Source organism: Moschus berezovskii, chromosome 9 (assembly GCF_049115385.1).
Source record: "Moschus berezovskii isolate FMDL1 chromosome 9, NW_MosBer_1.0, whole genome shotgun sequence".
Lineage (NCBI taxonomy): Eukaryota > Metazoa > Chordata > Mammalia > Artiodactyla > Moschidae > Moschus > Moschus berezovskii.
Window position 1 is genome coordinate 18,714,563 of NC_142468.1, and position 18,986 is coordinate 18,733,548.

The following is an 18,986-nucleotide window of genomic DNA, read 5'->3' on the forward strand; positions in this document are numbered from 1 at the left end:
TCAAGTCGGTGATGCCATCCAGCCATCTCATTCTCTGTCGTCCCTTTCTCCTCCTGCCCCCAATCCCTTCCAGACTCTTTTCCAGTGAGTCAACTCTTCACATGAGGTGGCGAAAGTACTGGAGCTTCAGCTTTAGCATCAGTCCTTCCAATGAACACACAGGATTGATCTCCTTCAGAATGGACTGGTTGGATCTCCTTGCAGTCCAAGGGACTCTTAAGAGTCTTCTCCAACACCACAGTTGAAAAGCATCAATTCTTCGGTGATCAGCTTTCTTCACAGTTCAACTCTCACATCCATACATGACCACGGGAAAATCCATAGCCTTGACTAGACGGACCTTGGTTGGCAAAGTAATGTCTCTGCTTTTTAAAATGCTATCTAGGTTGGTCATAACTTTCCTTCCAAGGAGTAAGTGTCTTTTAATTTCATGGCTGCAATCAGCATCTGCAGTGATTTTAGAACCCCAAAAAATAAAGTCTGACACTGTTTCCACTGTTTCCCCATCTATTTCCCATGAAGTGATGGGACCAGATGCCATGATCTTCGTTTTCTGAATCTTGAGCTTCAAGCCAACTTTTTCACTCTCCTCTTTCACTTTCATCAAGAGGCTTTTTAGTTCTTCTTCACTTTCTGTCATAAGGGTGGTGTTATCTGCATATCTGAGGTTATTGATATTTCTCCCAGCAATCTTGATTCCAGCTTGTGCTTCTTCCAGCCCAGCATTCCTCATGATGTACTCTGCATATAAGTTAAATAAGCAGGGTGACAATATACAACCTTGACGTACTCCTTTTCCTATCTGGAACCAGTCTGTTGTTCCATGTCCAGTTCTAACTGTTGCTTCCTGATCTGCATACAGGTTTCTCAAGAGGCAGGTCAGGTGGTCTGGGATTCCCATCTCTTTCAGAATTTTCCACGGTTTATTGTGATCCACACAGTCAAAGGCTTTGGCATAGTCAATGAAGCAGAAATAGATGTTTTTCTGGAACTCTCTTGCTTTCTCCATGATCCAGTGGATGTTGGCAATTTGATCTCTGGTTCCTCTGCCTTTTCTAAAACCTGCTTGAACATCTGGAATTTCACAGTTCATGTATTGCTGAAGCCTGGCTTGGAGAATTTTGAGCATGACTTTACTAGCGTGTGAGATGAGTGCAATTGTGTGGCAGTTTGAGCATTCTTTGGCATTGCCTTTCTTTGGGATTGGAATGAAGACTGACCTTTTCCAGTCCTGTGGCCACTGCTGAGTTTTCCAAATTTGCTGGCATATTGAGTGCAGCACTTTCACAGCATCATCTTTCAGGATTTGAAATAGCTCAACTGGAATTCCATCACCTCCACTAGCTTTGTTCATAGTGATGCTCTCTAAGACCCACTTGACTTCACATTTCAGGATGTCTGGCTCTAGGTGAGTGATCACACCATCGTGATTATCTTGGTTGTGAAGATCTTTTTGTACAGTTCTTCTGTGTATTCTTGCCACCTCTTCTTAATATCTTCTGCTTCTGTTAGGTCCATACCATTTCTGTCCTTTATCGAGCCCATCTTTGCATGAAATGTTCCCTTGGTATCTCTATTTTTCTTGAAGAGATCTCTAGTCTTTCCTATTCTTTTGTTTTCCTCTATTTCTTTGCATTGATTGCTGAGGAAGGCATTCTTATCTCTCCTTGCTATTCTTTGGAACTCTGCATTCAGATGCTCATATCTTTCCTTTTCTCATTTGCTTTTCGCTTCTCTTCTTTTCACAGCTATTTGTAAGGCCTCCTCAGACAGCCATTTTGCTTTTTTGCATTTATTTTCCATGAGGATGGTCTTGATCCCTGTCTCCTGTACAATGTCACGAACCTCCATCCATAGTTCATCAGGCACTCTTATCTATTAGATCTAGTCCCTTAAATCTATTTCTCACTTCCACTGTATAATCATAAGGGATTTGATTTAGATCATATCTGAATGGTCTAGTGGTTTTCCCTACTTTCTTCAATTTAAGTCTGAATTTGGCACAAAGGAGTTCATGATCTGAGCCACAGTCGGCTCCTGGTCTTGTTTTTGCTGATTGTATAGAGCTTCTCCATCTTTGGCTGCAAAGAATATAATCAATCTGATTTCAGTGTTGACCATCTGGTGATGTCCATGTGTAGAGTCTTAGAATAAAACAAATCTTACAACCTGAATATTCAAATATTTCCACTACAAAAGTCACAACCAGACTTCCCTGGTGGTCCAGTGGTTAAAAATCTGACTGCCATTGCAAGAAACATGGGTTTGATCCCTGGTCCAGGAAGATCCCAGATGTCACAGGGCAACTAAGCCTGTGTACCACAACTCCTGAAGCCCGAGCCCTCTAGAGCCCTCAGGCCACAATGGGAGAAGCCACCACAATGAGAAGCCTGTGCGCTGCAACTAGAGTCGCCCTGCTCGCTACGACTAGAGAAAGCCCACACTCAGCAATGAAGACCCATCACAGCCCAAACAAAAAGCAATCTGTGCTGCAGTCCACCCGGAATCCAAAAGGAGAAAGAACACTTCACATCTGAGGAGTTTTCTGTGTCTCTACTTCTCCCCACCCTCCAGCACATGTATCCATTTCCCTTGAAAGAGTCATTCAAAGTTCGGGGGTGGGAAGGAGAATGTTCAAACCCTCAAGTGCCAGTCTGCACCCACTCCACCCCCCAACCCTACCCCACCCTGGTCCGTGGGAGTGAGATGTGAGACAGGCAACGCTTACTGTGGCTGACAGGGCCAGTCATACACGGCCTGGCCTTGGAAGGGAGTTATATCCTCAGAGCAGGGACAGAATTACTGGTTCCCGACCCCTCCACTGACTCAAGGGTCATCCAAAGAACTGAATTCCTGGGACGTCCTTCCATACCCTGGGACCTGAATCCAGATCCTGGGACAGGGACCCAGGGGGAGGTTGAGGTCTTGTGAAGACCCTGGGGTGTGGGCAGGACACTGCCCGGGGTGGAAGAGCCCTGAGAGCAACAAAAAGGAGGAAGAGAAGTTTTCCAGAAAATTTGTCCTGATTGGTTCCCACACAGCTGCTCTGTTCTCAAGATCTCATCCTCTGACACACATCTGACACACACACACACACACACACACACACACACACAGAGCAAGAATCTGGGCTATGGTCTCTTCCAGAGAAGCCACTTGCCTGAACTGGAGAAGCGAGCTGGTGTGAGGAGACCCCTTCGCCCACCGTCTGCTTCCTGAGGGGGAGAGGCTCTGGCCCAGGCCCCTAAAAAGCCAATGTGGGGTGCGGTGTGGGGCCAGCCCCCAGGGCACAGGCCTGGAGGGTCCCTCCAGCCTCTTACGGGGGGCCGGGCCTCTGGAGCAGAGCTGGTGTCTCGTGGCTGAGCAGGGTGGCCTCGGTGCCTCAGCGGTTGCAGAGAGAGGGCGAGGCATCATTCTCCGGGTGTGGTCCTGCTCTGTGCCTGCTGTCCCTGTGGGCTGCCAGAGAGGGTCCTGGATTGGGACCCCCACAGGAGCAGCTAAGACTCCGGAAACCCCCTCCCCTTGGTCACTCTCCACTTCTCTCCCAGGGCACTTCTCACCTCTTCTGCTGCGTCAGCTGCTGTATTTGGATGATTCTCACCCAGAAACTGAGTGATGTCTGTGCCTTGTGCCAAAGTCAGAGAAGCACTGCCCTGCAATTCAGAAACAGCCTTTCCAACACGCAACTTTTACAGGGGAAAGTACTAACTTTTATCTTCTTGCTGTGCTTCTCTAACCAGTACATTTCAGACCCGTTACCCTGGACTCTTCTTTCAGAGTATAATGCTATTTAAAGACAAGGGCTGGTGTGGTTACTTCTGTATTAAAATAGGCACACAGACATACAACGTGGATTAAGCTTGAGAATATGATGCAAAGTGCAATAAACCAGAAACAGAAAGATAAACATCGTGTGATTCCACTTTTATGAGTTACCTAGAGAAGGCAACTTCCCAGGTGGCGCTAGTGGTAAAGAAGCAGCCTGCCAACGCAGGAGACTTAAGAGACCCGGGTTCCATCCCTGGGTTGGGAAGATTTCCCTGGAGGAGGGCATGATGACCCACTCCAGTATTCTTGCCTGGAGAATCCAATGGACAGAGGAGCTTGGCGGGCTACAGTCCATGGGGGTTGCAGAGAGTCAGACACAACTGAGCACGCACACAGAGAAGGCGACTCATGGAGACAGGAAGTGGAACCGTGGTCCAGAGGCTGGGGGCAGGAGACGGGCAGGAATGGGCAGTTAGTGTTCAACGGATACAGTTCCAGTTTAGCAAGATGAAGAGTCCTGGAGATGGAGGGCGGTGACGGTTGCACAACATTTTGAATATAAATACCACTGAACTATACATTAATAAATGACGAAGGGACTTGCAGGGGGCTTGGGTTCAACTCCTGGGCAGAGAACTAGATCCCACATACTGCAACGGAGAGTTTGACTGCTGCAACTAACACCCAGCACAGCCAGCCCAACAAATATTTTTTTTAAGAAAAGATGAAAGGAGTTCCCTGGTGGCCTAGTGGTTAGAATCTGGGCTTTCATTGCTGTGGGCCAGATTCAATCTCTGGTTAGGGAACTGAGACCCTATAAGCCGTGCAGCTCAGCCTCCCCACCAGAAAAAATTAAGATGGTAAATTTTATGTCACGGGTGTTTTACCAGAGTATAACAACAACAAAATGCGCTGTGAAATAAAACTAAAACTTTGATTTTCTTAAAACTCTGGAGACATTGCTGCCTGCGGCTGCCACTCTGGACTGTGCCCTCGACCTGCAGGGCCTCTCACGATCCTCTGTTGCTTGAGCAACTTTAACTAGAAAATTTGAGAAAACTTGCCTGCATGTTACAGGAGAGAAACCAGAGGCGCAGAGCGGTGCTCCAATTCACAGTGCCCTTGTCCTGGAGGTAAGAGCACAGGCCTTGGCGCCAGACCTGCCAGGGCGGGGGCAGCCTTTCCCACTTTCTGGCCGTGTGTGTCTGTGACCGTTCCATTCTCTCCCCTGTGAAATGAGGATAACCCTACTCACCAGTGAGAGGAGGAGGCCCGAGACGATGCTTGTGATGGGCCCTGCGGAGGGTCTGGGCATGTCAATAGTAAATGCTCCATGGACATTGGTTTTATGGGGCAAGTACGTTTCTCTGGGGCTTTTTTTGTGTGTTAAATGAGGGGTAAGAAGTATCAAGAACCATGCTGTCCTTTATTCCTCCTGCATTCAATGTGGTGACACTGACCGAGGACAAACCCATACGTTTCTCAAGATGTCACAAATGTGCCCTGGGGGAGGAATCCCGTTTGGATTCAACCCCGACCACCTATTTATAAATACTGGGTCTTTTAAGCGGATAAGGCCAGCTGACCTCAGGCTTCAGAATCTCCAGCACAGCCTTATAAACAAGGGCAAAAGTGGTTCATGTTTGTTCTTACTTAAAACACATTCCCACACATGCGCCTTGTTTATGTATCATCCTGCATGGAAATCCCCTCCTGTGGACCCCTAATCCACCCATTACTTCACTTATTCAGCAAACATTTATTGAGTCATTTCTAGGAGCCCCAGATGGGTGGGTGAATGCACGCACTCAGCTCCCTCTTACCAAGTCAGCCAGCTCATCCCCTTACCTGGGGAGTGGGAGGGTTTGAGCAGCTGGAAGGCACACCTCTGTGATCCAAGTGAAGGTGCCCACATTGGTTTGCTCAGAGGCATCAGGGTGCATGAGACAGTTTCCTCTGCTGGCTTCCCTGTCCAGAGAGCCAGTCTGCAGACAAAGGCTGCCTGCTCTGAGAATAACAAAGGAGGGTGTTGGGGAGACTGGGGCGGGCCACAGGAACGTCAGCCCTCAGGGAGATGGAAGGAAGAAGCAGGTCCTGGCCCCCCACCAGCCAGAGACAGAATCCTGGAGCAACACAGTCTGGGAGCAAGGGGCTTGTCTTGTGAGAAACTGGCTGGGCAGAGGCGCAGGGAGGGGCTGCGGGAAACAGCTGGGTTGGCTGAGCTCCCAGTGGGGAGACGAGGCCAGACTTGTCTCCAGTCCCGGGGGGCAGGGGCTGGGGCCCTCTGAGGGGGCGGCCAGGCCTCTCCTGCCAGAAGGCTGGAGAGCAGCCAGGAAGATAGGCATTGCCTTCCAAGTACCCAGGGGCTGATGCGGAGGGGGTCCAGATGGCCGCTGGCCACTCCACTCGGCCGCCAGCTTGGCAGAGCCAGCTCCTATGCCTGGTCCCTGGTAAGCTCCAACTGCAACAGGGCCACTCTGGGCCAGATCACCTGCCTTCCTTCACGTAAACGTTCGCCAGTGCATTTGACTTGAAAACAAAAATCCATTTATGCAGCAATTAACAAATGCTTGGTTTGCTTTGGTGAATCATTTCTTTTAAAGACAAAAGTTGCATAATCACTTGTAACAAGTCTATGACTTTATTATTTACTGGTTTAAGTCATTTCTCTATTGCGCAAGCAAGGAAAGGGAGAATTCTCATCCTTGTTGGTTAGAAAGAATTCTCCAAACAACGACGGGACAGTGAGAGGAACCGGGTCCCTGTCGCTCCTGAGGATGGGCCACTCTGGGCTCACTGCCATGTATCCATCAGACACCAACGGGTGTTCTGGCTTAGAGGGCAGGATCCTACATCACCAGAGTCAAAGGGGTGAGGTCACTGATAGCACATTAACCCCCAGGACAGCTGGCTGCACCGTGAAAATGAAAAGTGAAAATGTTAGTCACTCAGTCGTGTCCAACTCTTTGTGATCGCATGGACTGTAGCCCCTCAGGCTCTTCTGTCCATGGAATTTTCCAAGGCAAGAATACTAGAGTGGGTAGCCAGTCCCTTCTCCAAGGGGATCTTCCCAATCCAGGGATCGAACCCGGGTCTCTTGCATTGTGGGCAGATTCTTTACTTTCTGAGCCACCAGAGGTTCCCACCAAGGCTGAAGGCCCTAATAAAAAGCCATGGAACCCAGCTCCAAACGCCAGGAAAGTAACCCAAGAAGGCAGAGTAGCCACATTAACAAAAGTGAAGCCTAGCCCAGCTCTCCCAGTCTTGCCTTAGAGAGAGCATAGACATGGAGGAAATCAGTGTGAAAGCAGACACCCTCCTGGAGTCTTCAGACCTTGCCCTCAGACCCTGTGCAGGTTACCCAGGATAAAAATGCCCTTTCTCTCCCTCTGGAATGTTACTCAAGCCTGATGACCTTTTCAAACTGGATGACCTTCTTGCTGGACTATTCCAGAGAGGACCCCTGAACTGGGAGGGAAAGGGGCAGGGAGGCTGGGTTAGGGGGTCTCAGAAACAAGACTTTCCAAGGATATATCACGATGACAGAAGGTGGCATGGAGGTCATTTTCAACATCTCAGAAAATCTGAAGGAATCACACATTCACATCTATCTGTTTCAAGCAAGTTAAAACTCGATCATCTCATTAAATATTTATGGTATCTTATGGAAGAAGAACTAAAAAGCCTCTTGATGAAAGTGAAAGAGGAGAGTGAAAAAGTTGGCTTAAAGCTCAACATTCAGAAAACTAAGATCATGGCATCTGGTCCCATCACTTCATGGGAAATAGATGGGGAAACAGTGGAAACAGTGTCAGACTTTATTTTTGGGGGCTCCAAAATCACTGCAGATGGTGATTGCAGCCATGAAATTAAAATTACTCCTTGGAAGGAAAGCTATGACCAACCTAGATAGCATTTTAAAAAGCAGAGACATTACTTTGCCAACCAAGGTCGGTCTAGTCAAGGCTATGGTTTTTCCAGTGGTCGTGTATGGATGTGAGAGTTGGACTGTGAAGAAAGCTGATCACCGAAGAATTAATGCTTTTGAACTGTGGTGTTGAAGATTCTTGAGAGTCCCTTGGACTGCAAGGAGATCCAACCAGTCCATTCTAAAGGAGATCAGTCCTGGGTGTTTATTGGAAGGACTGATGCTAAAGCTGAAGCTCCAATACTTTGGCCACCTCATGCGAAGAGTTGACTCACTGGAAAAGACTCTGATGCTGGGAGGGATTGGGGGCAGGAAAAGAAGTGGACGACCGAGAATGAGATGGCTGGATGGCATCACCGACTCGATGGAGGTTGAGTTTGAGTGAACTCCGGGAGTTGGTGATGGACAGTGAGGCCTGGCGTGCTGTGATTCATGGGGTCGCAAAGAGTCAGACACGACTGAGCGACTGAACTGATGGCAGATCTACGTAGATTCAGTGAGTAGACAGAAAAACAAATTATTTCCTAATGAGTTATTCAGTTCTTGGTGGACAAAATGTGTGAAAATCTAAGCAAAAGACAAAAGTTCAAAAAAAAAATCTCTCTTCAGTTTCCTTGACAGACATGTGATAACCACATTGGGAGAGGATGTACCAACCCTTAAAACACTCACTTAAATTCATGTATTTAGGTATAGTATAAATACATTTATCTAGCTGCTAATGTTGTTTCCACTTTTAAATCATCCCTGTATGTATATCTTGGAATTTAGTGGTTCTTGACTAGCTCTGCTACACAAGAAAACAAATGTAATCAGAATTTTACCCTCAGTTCACCTTGTGGTGTTCTATGGTAAAAGGGTAACAAAATCCTTTCCTTTTGCAAAACGAATTGACCTTGGGTTACTACAGAATGAAAACAGTTTTAGAAGGAAATTAAAAAAAAAAAGACAAACTGAGGCAGCAAGAGTGCTTCACCTTCTCGCCTCAGAATTGAAGCCTCCGACAAAGTACTGGAGTTTCAGCTTTAGCATCAGTCCTTCCAGAGAACACACAGGACTGGTTTCGGAAGCTCTTCTGTCTCCCGCCTTTAGAGGGCGTAGCATAGCAAGCAAGGAAGGGCCTGCCCACGTAAGAGAATCAACTTCTGTCAAGAACAAAGAACAAGAGGCTCTGTTGTTGAAAGGTCCCTGTGGTAGGTCAGTCATCCTCCTCCACAGTTTCTACAAGTCATTTAATGAAGGAGGTATAGTTTAAGTAAATACGGAAACAGATTTAGTTAGCAAATTAGGTTTCCCTCTGGGAAACCAACACCTGAATTCAAAATCCAATTATCCTCAGGTATCTCCCATGTTCTTCCTGATTTTGTTTTTCGTGTATGCTCTTTGTCTTCTTGCCAGTTCAGTTTCTTCCCAAACTCGGTTCAAATGTTATGTTGCTAGAGAAAACTCTGCCCTTAACCCCTGTCTTTCGTGGATCCTTCCTTGACCGTGCATTCCCATTCGGACCACGTAGTAAATATTGTGCTTGCTTGTACTCAAGCATGCTACCATTTCACTTTTAACCAGATCCTAAGTACTTGTGGGCAGGGTCTCCCCCGACTTTGGCACACAGAATTCCCAGGGAGAGGGGTTAGGCCACAAAAAGCTGTGGTACTTACCTAGTGATGCAGGAAATCCAGCCTCATTACTCCTGCTTCTTAATCTGCTGGGGTCATTCTTCCTTTTCAGCAAGAGCACCATTGTCAGGGGCCCTAAGAATCAGATACCTCTCAGCTGATGAGGACAAATCATGATGCTTCTCTGGCAGGCTCTAGTTTCTCTAGTTTCTAGAGAAACCCAAATAAGACGGTAGGTATTGGGAGGGGGCATTAGAGGGCAGACACACTGAAATCATAATCACAGAAAACTAGTTGATCTGATCACATGGACCACAGCCCTGTCTAACTCAATGAAACTAAGCCATGCTGGGTGGGGCCACCCAAGATGGACGGGTCATGGTGGAGAGGTCTGACAGAATGTGGTCCACTGGAGAAGGGAATGGCAGACCACTTCAGTATACTTGCCTTGAGAACCCCATGAACAGGATCAAAAGGCAAAATGATAGGATACTGAATGAGGAATTCCCCAGGTCGGTAGGTGCCCAGTATGCTACTGGAGATCAGTGGAGAAATAACTCCAGAAAGAATGAAGGGATGGAGCCAAAGCAAAACCAATACCCAGCTGTGGATGTGACCAGTGATAGAAGCAAGGTCCGATGCTGTAAAGAGCAATATTGCATAGGAACCTGGAATGTTAGGTCCATGAATCAAGGCAAATTGGAAGTGGTCAAACAGGAGATGGCAAGAGTGAACATCGACATTCTAGGAATCAGTGAACTACAATGGACTGGAATGGGTGAATTTAACTCAGATGACCATTATATCTACTACTGTGGGCAGGAATCCCTTAGAAGAAATGGAGTAGCCATCATGGTCAACAAAAGAGTCCGAAATGCAGTACTTGGATGCAGTCTTAAAAACGACAGAATGATTTCTGTTCATTTCCAAGGCAAACCATTCAATATTACAGTAATCCAAGTCTATGCCCAACAAGTAATGCTGAAGAAGCCGAAGTTGAACAGTTCTATGAAGACCTACAAGACCTTTTAGAACTAACACCCAAAAAAGATGTCCTTTTCATTATAGGGGACTGGAATGCAAAAGTAGGAAGTCAAGAAACACCTGGATTAACAGGCAAATTTGGCCTTGGAGCATGAAATGAAGCAGGGCAAAGGCTAATAGAGTTTTGTCAAGAGAACGCACTGGTCATGGCAAACACCCTCTTCCAACAACACAAGAGAAGACTCTACACATGGACATCACCAGATGGTCAACACCGAAATCAGATTGATTATATTCTTTGCAGCCAAAGATGGAGAAGCTGTATACAGTTAGCAAAAACAAGACCAGGAGCTGACTGTGGCTCAGATCATGAACTCCTTTGTGCCAAACTCAGACTTAAATTGAAGAAAGTAGGGAAAACCACTAGACCATTCAGATATGACCTAAATCAAATCCCTTGTGATTATACAGTGGAAGTAAGAAATAGATTTAAGGGACTAGATCTGATAGATAAGAGTGCCTAATGAACTCTGGATGGAGGTTCGTGACACTGTATAGGAGACAGGGACCAAGACCATCCCCATGGAAAAGAAATGCAAAAAAGCAAAATGGCTGTCTGGGGAGGCCTTACAAATAGCTGTGAAAAGAAGAGAAGCGAAAAGCAAAGGAGAAAAGGAAAGATATAAGCATCTGAATGCAGAGTTCCAAAGAATAGCAAGGAGAGATAAGAAAGCCTTCCTCAGTGATCAATGCAAAGAAATAGAGGAAAACAACAGAATAGGAAAAACAAGAGACCTCTTCAAGAAAATTAGAGATATCAAGGGAACATTTCATGCAAAGATGGGCTCGATAAAAGACAGAAATGTATGGACCTAACAGAAGCAGAAGATATTAAGAAGAGGTGGCAAGAATACACAGAAGAACTGTACAAAAAAGATCTCCACGATGAAGATAATCACGATGGTGTGATCACTCACCTGGAACCAGACATCTTGGATGTGAAGTCAAGTGGGCCTTAGAGAGCATCACTACGAACAAAGCTAGTGGAGGTGATGGAATTCCAATTGAGCTGTTTCAAATCCTGAAAGATGATGCTGTGAAAGTGCTGCACTCAATATGCCAGCAAATTTGGAAAACTCAGCAGTGGCCACAGGACTGGAAAAGGTCAGTCTTCGTTCCAACCCCAAAGAAAGGGAATGCCAAAGAATGCTCAAACTACCACACAATTGCACTCATCTCACACGCTAGTAAAGTCATGCTCAAAATTCTCCAAGTCAGGCTTCAGCAATATGTGAACTGTGAACTCCCTGATGTTCAAGCTGGTTTTAGAAAAGCCAGAGGAACCAGAGAGCAAATTGCCAACATCCGCTGGATCATGGAGAAAGCAAGAGAGTTCCAGAAAAACATCTATTTCTGCTTCATTGACTATGCCAAAGCCTTTGACTGTGTGGATCACAATAAACTGGAACATTCTGAAAGAGATGGGAATACCAGACCACCTGACCTGCCTCTTGAGAAACCTGTATGCAGGTCAGGAAGCAACAGTTAGAACTGGACATGGAACAACAGACTGGTTCCAAATAGGAAAAGGAGTACGTCAAGGTTGTATATTGTCACCTTGCTTATTTAACTTATATGCAGAGTACATCATGAGGAACGCTGGGCTGGAAGAAGCACAAGCTGGAATCAAGATCGCTGGGAGAAATATCAATAACCTCAGATATGCAGATGACACCACCCTTATGGCAGAAAGTGAAGAGGAACTCAAAGGACTCTTGATGAAGGTGAAAGAGGAGAGTGAAAAATTTGACTTGAAGCTCAAGATTCAGAAAACGAAGATCATGGCATCTGGTCCCATCACTTCATGGGAAATAGATGGGGAAACAGTGGAAACAGTGTCAGACTTTATTTTTTTCGGCTCCAAAATCACCGCGGATGCTGATTGCAGCCAGGAAATTAAAAGACGCTTACTCCTTGGAAGGAAAGTTATGACCAACCTAGATAGCATATTAAAAAGCAGAGACATTTCTTTGCCAACCAAGGTCCATCTAGTCAAGGGTATGGTTTTACCAGTGGTCATGTATGGATGTGAGAGTTGGACTGTGAAGAAAGCTGATCACCGAAGAATTGATGCTTTTGAACTGTGGTGCTGGAGAAGACTCTTGAGAGTTCCTTGGACTGCAAGGAGATCCAACCAGTCCATTCTAAAGGAGATCAACCCTGGGTGTTCATTGGAAGGACTGATGCTAAAGCTGAAACTCCAATACTTTGGCCACCTCATGCAATGAGTTGACTCAGTGGAAAAGTCTGATGCTGGGAGGGATTGGGGGTGGGAGGAGACGGGGATGACAGAGAATGAGATGGCTGGATGGCATCACCGACTCGATGGACATGAGTTTGAGTGAACTCCGGGAGTTGGTGATGGACAGGGAGGCCTGGCGTGCTGTGATTCATGACATCGCAGAGTCGGCTACGACTGAGCGACTGAACTGAACTGAAGTGACACTGCCTGCAAGATTCAGAAAACCAAGTGATGCTTGATTCCCATAGGAGGGTAAGAACACCTTCTTTGCTCTTTGTTGCCCTTGGCCAGTGTACCCAGGAACTCATCCACCCGTTCTCTGCCTCTTCTGAAGACAATAGGCTCTTTTTTTTTCTGCCACAGACTTATTTTTGACCAGTAATTCCCAACATTCTGTAAGGAATTCTCTGTGTAGAAACAAAAGGCTTTGTAGAGTGATTGAACAACATATGCTATACCAGGTCAATAAAAGTAATGTTGCTTTTTTCCATCATGTGACCTAGGTAATAATTTTAAAAAGATAATCCTCTGGCTTATAAAATCTCTGCACTGTACAACATACATTCTATAAGTTATCTTGACAGTCTTTACATTGAGTTAGATGTTTTCTAGAAAAAATATTTTTCAGAAACATATTAAAATAATTAAGACATCTCATTAATAGATTTAATATAGTACCCTTCCGAGGTGTGACCTGCTATAGTCTGTATGACTTAATTTATGAGTGAAGGATGGAAACAATGCATGTGAGCTTGTTTCCTGATAATGGCTGAAAAGTTCTCAGAGTTACACGTGATAATACTTTCGTGTAAGGAGACGAGCACACCTGGAGTCATGCAGTCTTTATTAATTTGATAAATAACAGGAAAATCTGCAATCATCTATCAAAGTTATATCTTACCAAGAATTTGAAAGGTATTTTAAAAAGATGTATTCGCAGTCCGTCTGAATTGTGTACAAAGCAGTGTCTGGAGAAGCAGAAGCCAGGCAATGAACACGTGAGGGTCAGTGATCCCACAGAAACTCACATCCGGCACCTCAACTGCATGAACACGACAGTCCTGTTCGCACTGCTCTACACAGTTGACTAGGAAGCTGTCTTGTTGCAATGCTTACTGGTTTTTAAAGGAAAACTGCCTCCTGTGAAGTCTTTCCTGCTACACAGGCCAGGCTGAAGTGCTAACACCAGATTCCAGGGTCCATGGTGGACCCAACTACTTCCCCGGGGAGATGCTGAAGCTGTCAGAGGTCCCAGGAAACGGCTTTGACATTCAAGAGGGGAGTTCACTTCCACACCAGGCTGATGACCTTCAATGCACAGATCTGACATGTTCTGTGCAGAGAGGGTGGTTCTGACAATGCCATCCACACGATCTGGAATGTGAGTGCTACAGTGGTCTTGTTGGGACACCTTGCTCTGCAACTTCAACGAGGGTTGTGAAGAGCTGAAACCACTGTTTTTAAGTCTCCTGTGATTGGGGACTTTTAAAATCAAGTCTCTTCCCAAACTCCTACATTCAGGACACCCTTGGTGTTGAAAATGACAGATCAGATGGTTTTTTGTACTATCCAAAAGCAAATTTAGAGAAAAAGGAATACTTTAAAGGACTGGTTTCTGGAAGAATCAGGTCATCTCTGTAACATACATTTTTAAGCCCTCAATAACATGAAAAAGGGTTTTGACAAGTAGACAGTGTTTTAGAGAAGCTAAAATGGTGTTCACCAGAAAACAAGAGACTGCAGCTACCCTGAGGATACATTTGAGTCATTTTTGCTTCCTTAGACTCCAGTGCCAACAGCGCCACGCCAGGAACAGGGAAGACACTGAACAAAACCCTTCTGAGTGGTTTCTGAGCTCATTTTCTTTAGGGCTAGATCATAAACAGGCAAATACGAAAGGTCAGGCCCTGGGGGTCAGGGTCAGAGGCTTCCTTGAGATGTCTGACCCTGTGAGATCTTACATGGTGGTTTAATTCTATCTTACCTTCTACAAATTATGATTAAAACTAATATATAAAGTCTGCTGAGGCCAAGTAAAAGCCAAGGACTAAACACGTTATCTGTTTGTAACATAAGGAAGGCTTTTAAAACCAAGGAACACTTGAAAAAATGGAGATTCGGGAATTTAAAAGTAAAAACACTACGTCAGTTGTTGCTTCTGTAGTGCAATCAATAAATTGTTCACTTGTGATTTTCTTCCACATTGCTTGGAAAGATTCTTTTTCTGATCAAAGTTTAGTCATTTATAATGAGTGTTGTGATCCACGACTGCACGCTCACCTGGTGAGAATCAGAAACAGAGAAGCGAGCACTTCGTCTTTGAAAAAAAGCTCTACAAATCCTCCAAATATGGTTGGAATTTCCACAGGCTGGCTTATGGCAACATTCTGTACGTAAACAATCTGTGTAGGCCAGTCAGACGCAGACATCAGTGGACGCCATTCTTCCTACTCCCCTCCCCCTCTCATAAAGCAGGTCAGCTGGGCTGGTCATGCTTTGTCAATGGTTCTGGCTCCATAGCCACCCCTCGCCCCTGTATGAGGGCACATCCTCAGTGAATTCCTGTTTTCTCTGGTGACAATCTATTTTTCATGGTGGAAGACTAGCATTTTGATATTGCAGAAACAACTGACTTGAAGAAGAAGGTTCAAAGGAAAAGTTCCGCATCTAAGACTGGCAATTACAAGAAATAAGATGGTCTCTCTATGCTGAGATGTGGCTCGGTCTTGCAGAAAGTGACAGGTCCACTGCAATCTTTCTACACAGGCCAGTAACACACAGGACAGATCTGAACACAATCACACACACCACATATCCTCTTCAAAGGTAAACCCTTCATGAAAAGCACAGCACATTTGGGAGCCTCACACAAATAAACTACTCAGGGCTCCCTTTCAGTATGTGACTGCTTCAAGTCACATACTGGAGTTCAGGTGGCTTTGCTGTAGCTTGTTGAATCGTGTCTTCCTAGAAGAGAATATCCATGTTGCCACATATCTGAGGAGAAAAATGGCATCGGGGGAAAGGAAGCTAAAGGAAAAAAAGAGATGACAAAACCCACTCTCAAGCACCAACTTTCTTGGCAGAACTGTAATTTTCCCTGCAGTTCTCTCAACCCAGGAGCCAGTTTTTACACACAGGGTAGTACTGGCACATTATTCCTAATTTCTTAGAAGAAATCTTCCATGCTAGAAAACAAGTCCTCTAAACTCCAGAGAACCCAAACATCAAATGAGATCTGGAGAGAAAGCAGCAGGAAGCTGAGGGAGAGTTGGCCTCTCTTCAGCCTCAGGGGGAAACCACATTTCACACAAATGCTGTGTGGCCACCATGGTTGAGGGCTGGCTGTGGTAAGAGGAGGGGTGTGGTCACCGCGGCTGAGGGCTGGCTGTGGTAAGAGAAGGGGTGTGCCTGGCAAAGCTCCATCCAGAGGTGCCATGTGCCCACAGCCAGTGACTCTATTACTGCTCAGGGGCTGAACTCGGCAGCCCAGCTCTCACAGAGGTACACTGAGACGAAAGGTAAGGCAGAAGGTGAAATACAGAACACCCGTTGTGAGTTTGCTGAGGAACTGCTCGGATCGTCTCCTTCACAGGGCGTGGCCCCATCTTGCCCCACCGGCTGCCGGGGCCTCTCCTCTCTTCTCTTGGCAGCTGGCTTTCCTCCAGACTCTCTGGTCTCCCTCAGCTCACCAAGTGAAATAACGGTGTTCGCCAAGCTTCCTACAGATACAACCGAGTCGTAAACTTTATAAACCACTGGCTTTTGGCTACTGGCTCAAACTCCGACCTACTACTGTCAAGAGACAATGGGTTGTAGTTTTTAAAAAAATGAAAGGAAGGAAAAATCAGGACAGAAAAGTGCTTCACGAGCAATTTTACTCTTCTTTAATTCTACTGTCTTTGGGCACACACTGTATTTTGCTATTGAAATTATGACAGCACGGCTGAGAGCACTGATTCATGACACATTCTTTGCACCACACAAAGAGCAAAATCCTATAACTGGACCGTCTGCTACCACAACAGGGCTGTCTTATTCGCCGTACAGGAGAAGTGCTTGTGAGGGGAGTAAAGGGAGGGAGGGAAGGAGGGAGGCACCTGGGGGCAAGTGAACCTCCCAATATGCCTACAAATGAGGAATCTGGTGGAGAATCCAGAATTTACCTAAGGGGGATAGGGAATCGTTGAGTTATAGTCCCATTATTTCCAGAAATTACTGAATTTGAATCTGAGGTTAAGACTTTTAAGATAAAGCAACCTCAAATAAGTTCAGACTGGCCTTGGGAAGAAATGGCAGCCACAGATAGTAATGAGCTTCAGTGCTTGAGAAGAAGTGTCAAAATCAACCTATACCTCTTGACTCAGGTAAAAAAAAAAGTCTTATTTAAAAATGGTAAGTCTGCAGCAAAAAGTCTGAAAGTTTGAGTCCCTTCCCATCTTTCCATTTTGCTGCTGGTGCCTGCTCTCCTTATGGTATCTCCCAAAAAGGTTCAGAATTCAATACAAATGTATTAGGTTGATTTTCAATATGTAGCTTAAGATGGAGTCCTGTTTGGTTTAAACCATTTCATTTAACCTCCTGGTAATGGTAGTCCTGAGAGTCTGCAGCGTTGGTAAAGTCCACCTGTGACCACAGGTCAACCTGCTGGTGGGAGCACAGCAACTTTTTGGCCCATGGCTTTGCCTTGTCCTTGTCCCTCAAATCTGGTAGTTTCTGCATTGAGGGACTTAGTTCAGCACAATGACGTGTTCAAAACCGTTTTCTGTAGAAACCTCCTTCCAACGCCCAATAGTGCAGGTGGTCAGGAAGACTTCGAAGGAAGCTGCAAAAAGTCCAGCTGGGAATCTTGACTTTGTTAGATGTGGACACCAGAAAATCACCTTTGTCCTCCCCAGATTTTATTATAGTCAAAGGAGAAAAATCCATGAGATTCTAACTGTAAATATGCTAGATATAAAACTGATGGAATGCTAACTGGTCCATAAAGGGCTGAACAAGATAATCTGTGGCAAAGTAGAAAATAAGCCCAAAGGTGATAGAGACTGGAAGAGCTGGTAATGCTTTCTTGAAAATGGCGAGGAGCAATAACGTAAGGCACAAACCCTGTGGAGAAGGGGGTAAAAAACACAAATGCAGACATAATTATGCAAGTATTCCGTGCAAATCAACTCAATCACAAATCTTGGTCTTAATTAACTGAATATACAATCCTTTGAGGTTAAATTTTAGAACAAAAGTTTTTTCACTGAATCTGGAAACATTTATTTTTCTTCACAATAGAGATTATTATCCATATATTACTGATATTTCATCCCCTAATTCTAGATAGGGAATAGAATCTGAAAATAAGCAAAATGATTTTTTAAACAAATTAACAATACTGAAATTTCTATATAAAATATTGACTTGGCTACTGTAGGTTTAGTTTGGCTAGCTAAAAACCCCAGAGGTGAAGAACATTCTTTATGCTGTCTGGGGGCAAAGAGGTGCTCATGGAATAAACCAACAAACGTTTGTTTATAAAGTGTATAATGTTTTCCTGTAAACACAGAACAGCTATATAATACAGCCCATTTTTTACCCTAGTTAACTGAGACACTAAAACACATCCAGGAAACTAATTTCAAAAGAGAAATAAATGAAAATTCTAACCGGTCATATGACCGAGATAAATCACAAATATAATCACAAAATAAATACATAAGTAAAGGCTCTCATTTACCCTCCCATCCAACTTCACTCATATATATATATATATATATACATACACACATGAGACATCACACCTCCAGCAAAAACAACAGTAAAAAATATCTTATGAGTTACTTAAAATCACAGTTCTGAAAACTTCAGGCTCACACTGTGACTCTATGAGCAAAATCTATGTGTGATCAGGCACTATGTTAGCTTTTCTTGCCTTATACTGCCTGCCCAAAGGACACTGTATGCTGCAGGTTGTGGTGTTAAATGCAAAACTGCCACATTAAGTGAAGAACTGCTCACCCCTTTAAGACTGATCTAATTCTCTACGTAATTATTTATGCTGCCAGGCTTGAAGCAGTGGTTCCTAGTCAGAGGTGCTTACTAGAATTAACTGGGGGAACTTAAAAAAAATACACAATTAAAACAAGTTAAATAATATCTAAGGGTAGAGAAGCACTGTTTTAAAAGCTCCCAGGTGATTTCAATGTGTGGCCACGTGGAGAAACTATTCAGGTGAGGTCCAATGTTTTTTATTTATCTATTTTGGGATAAACAGTCTTTGTTTCACCAGCAAATAAATTCAGGTCATCTTAGGTTTGGTAACCAATGGATCACAAGAAAACATGTTTGCCCTCAGATTTAAATTGTAAAATTAAAAAAAAAAAGGATTGTGGATATATAT

At 44.8% G+C, this 18,986-nt stretch overlaps 1 protein-coding gene across 3 annotated transcripts in view; it reads right to left on the reverse strand.

Annotated features, from left to right (window-relative positions):
- Positions 1 to 13,425: 13,425 nt before the first annotated feature.
- Positions 13,426 to 18,986, reverse strand: part of PSEN1 (presenilin 1) — a 75,213-nt gene continuing 69,652 nt past the window's right edge. For all 3 annotated transcript variants that reach the window (XM_055435564.2, XM_055435562.2, XM_055435563.2), the window contains exon 12: positions 13,426 to 17,704. In XM_055435564.2, coding sequence (XP_055291539.1) covers positions 17,549 to 17,704 — 156 coding nt within the window. In that variant the 3' untranslated portion in view covers positions 13,426 to 17,548. The remainder of the gene's footprint in view (positions 17,705 to 18,986) is intronic.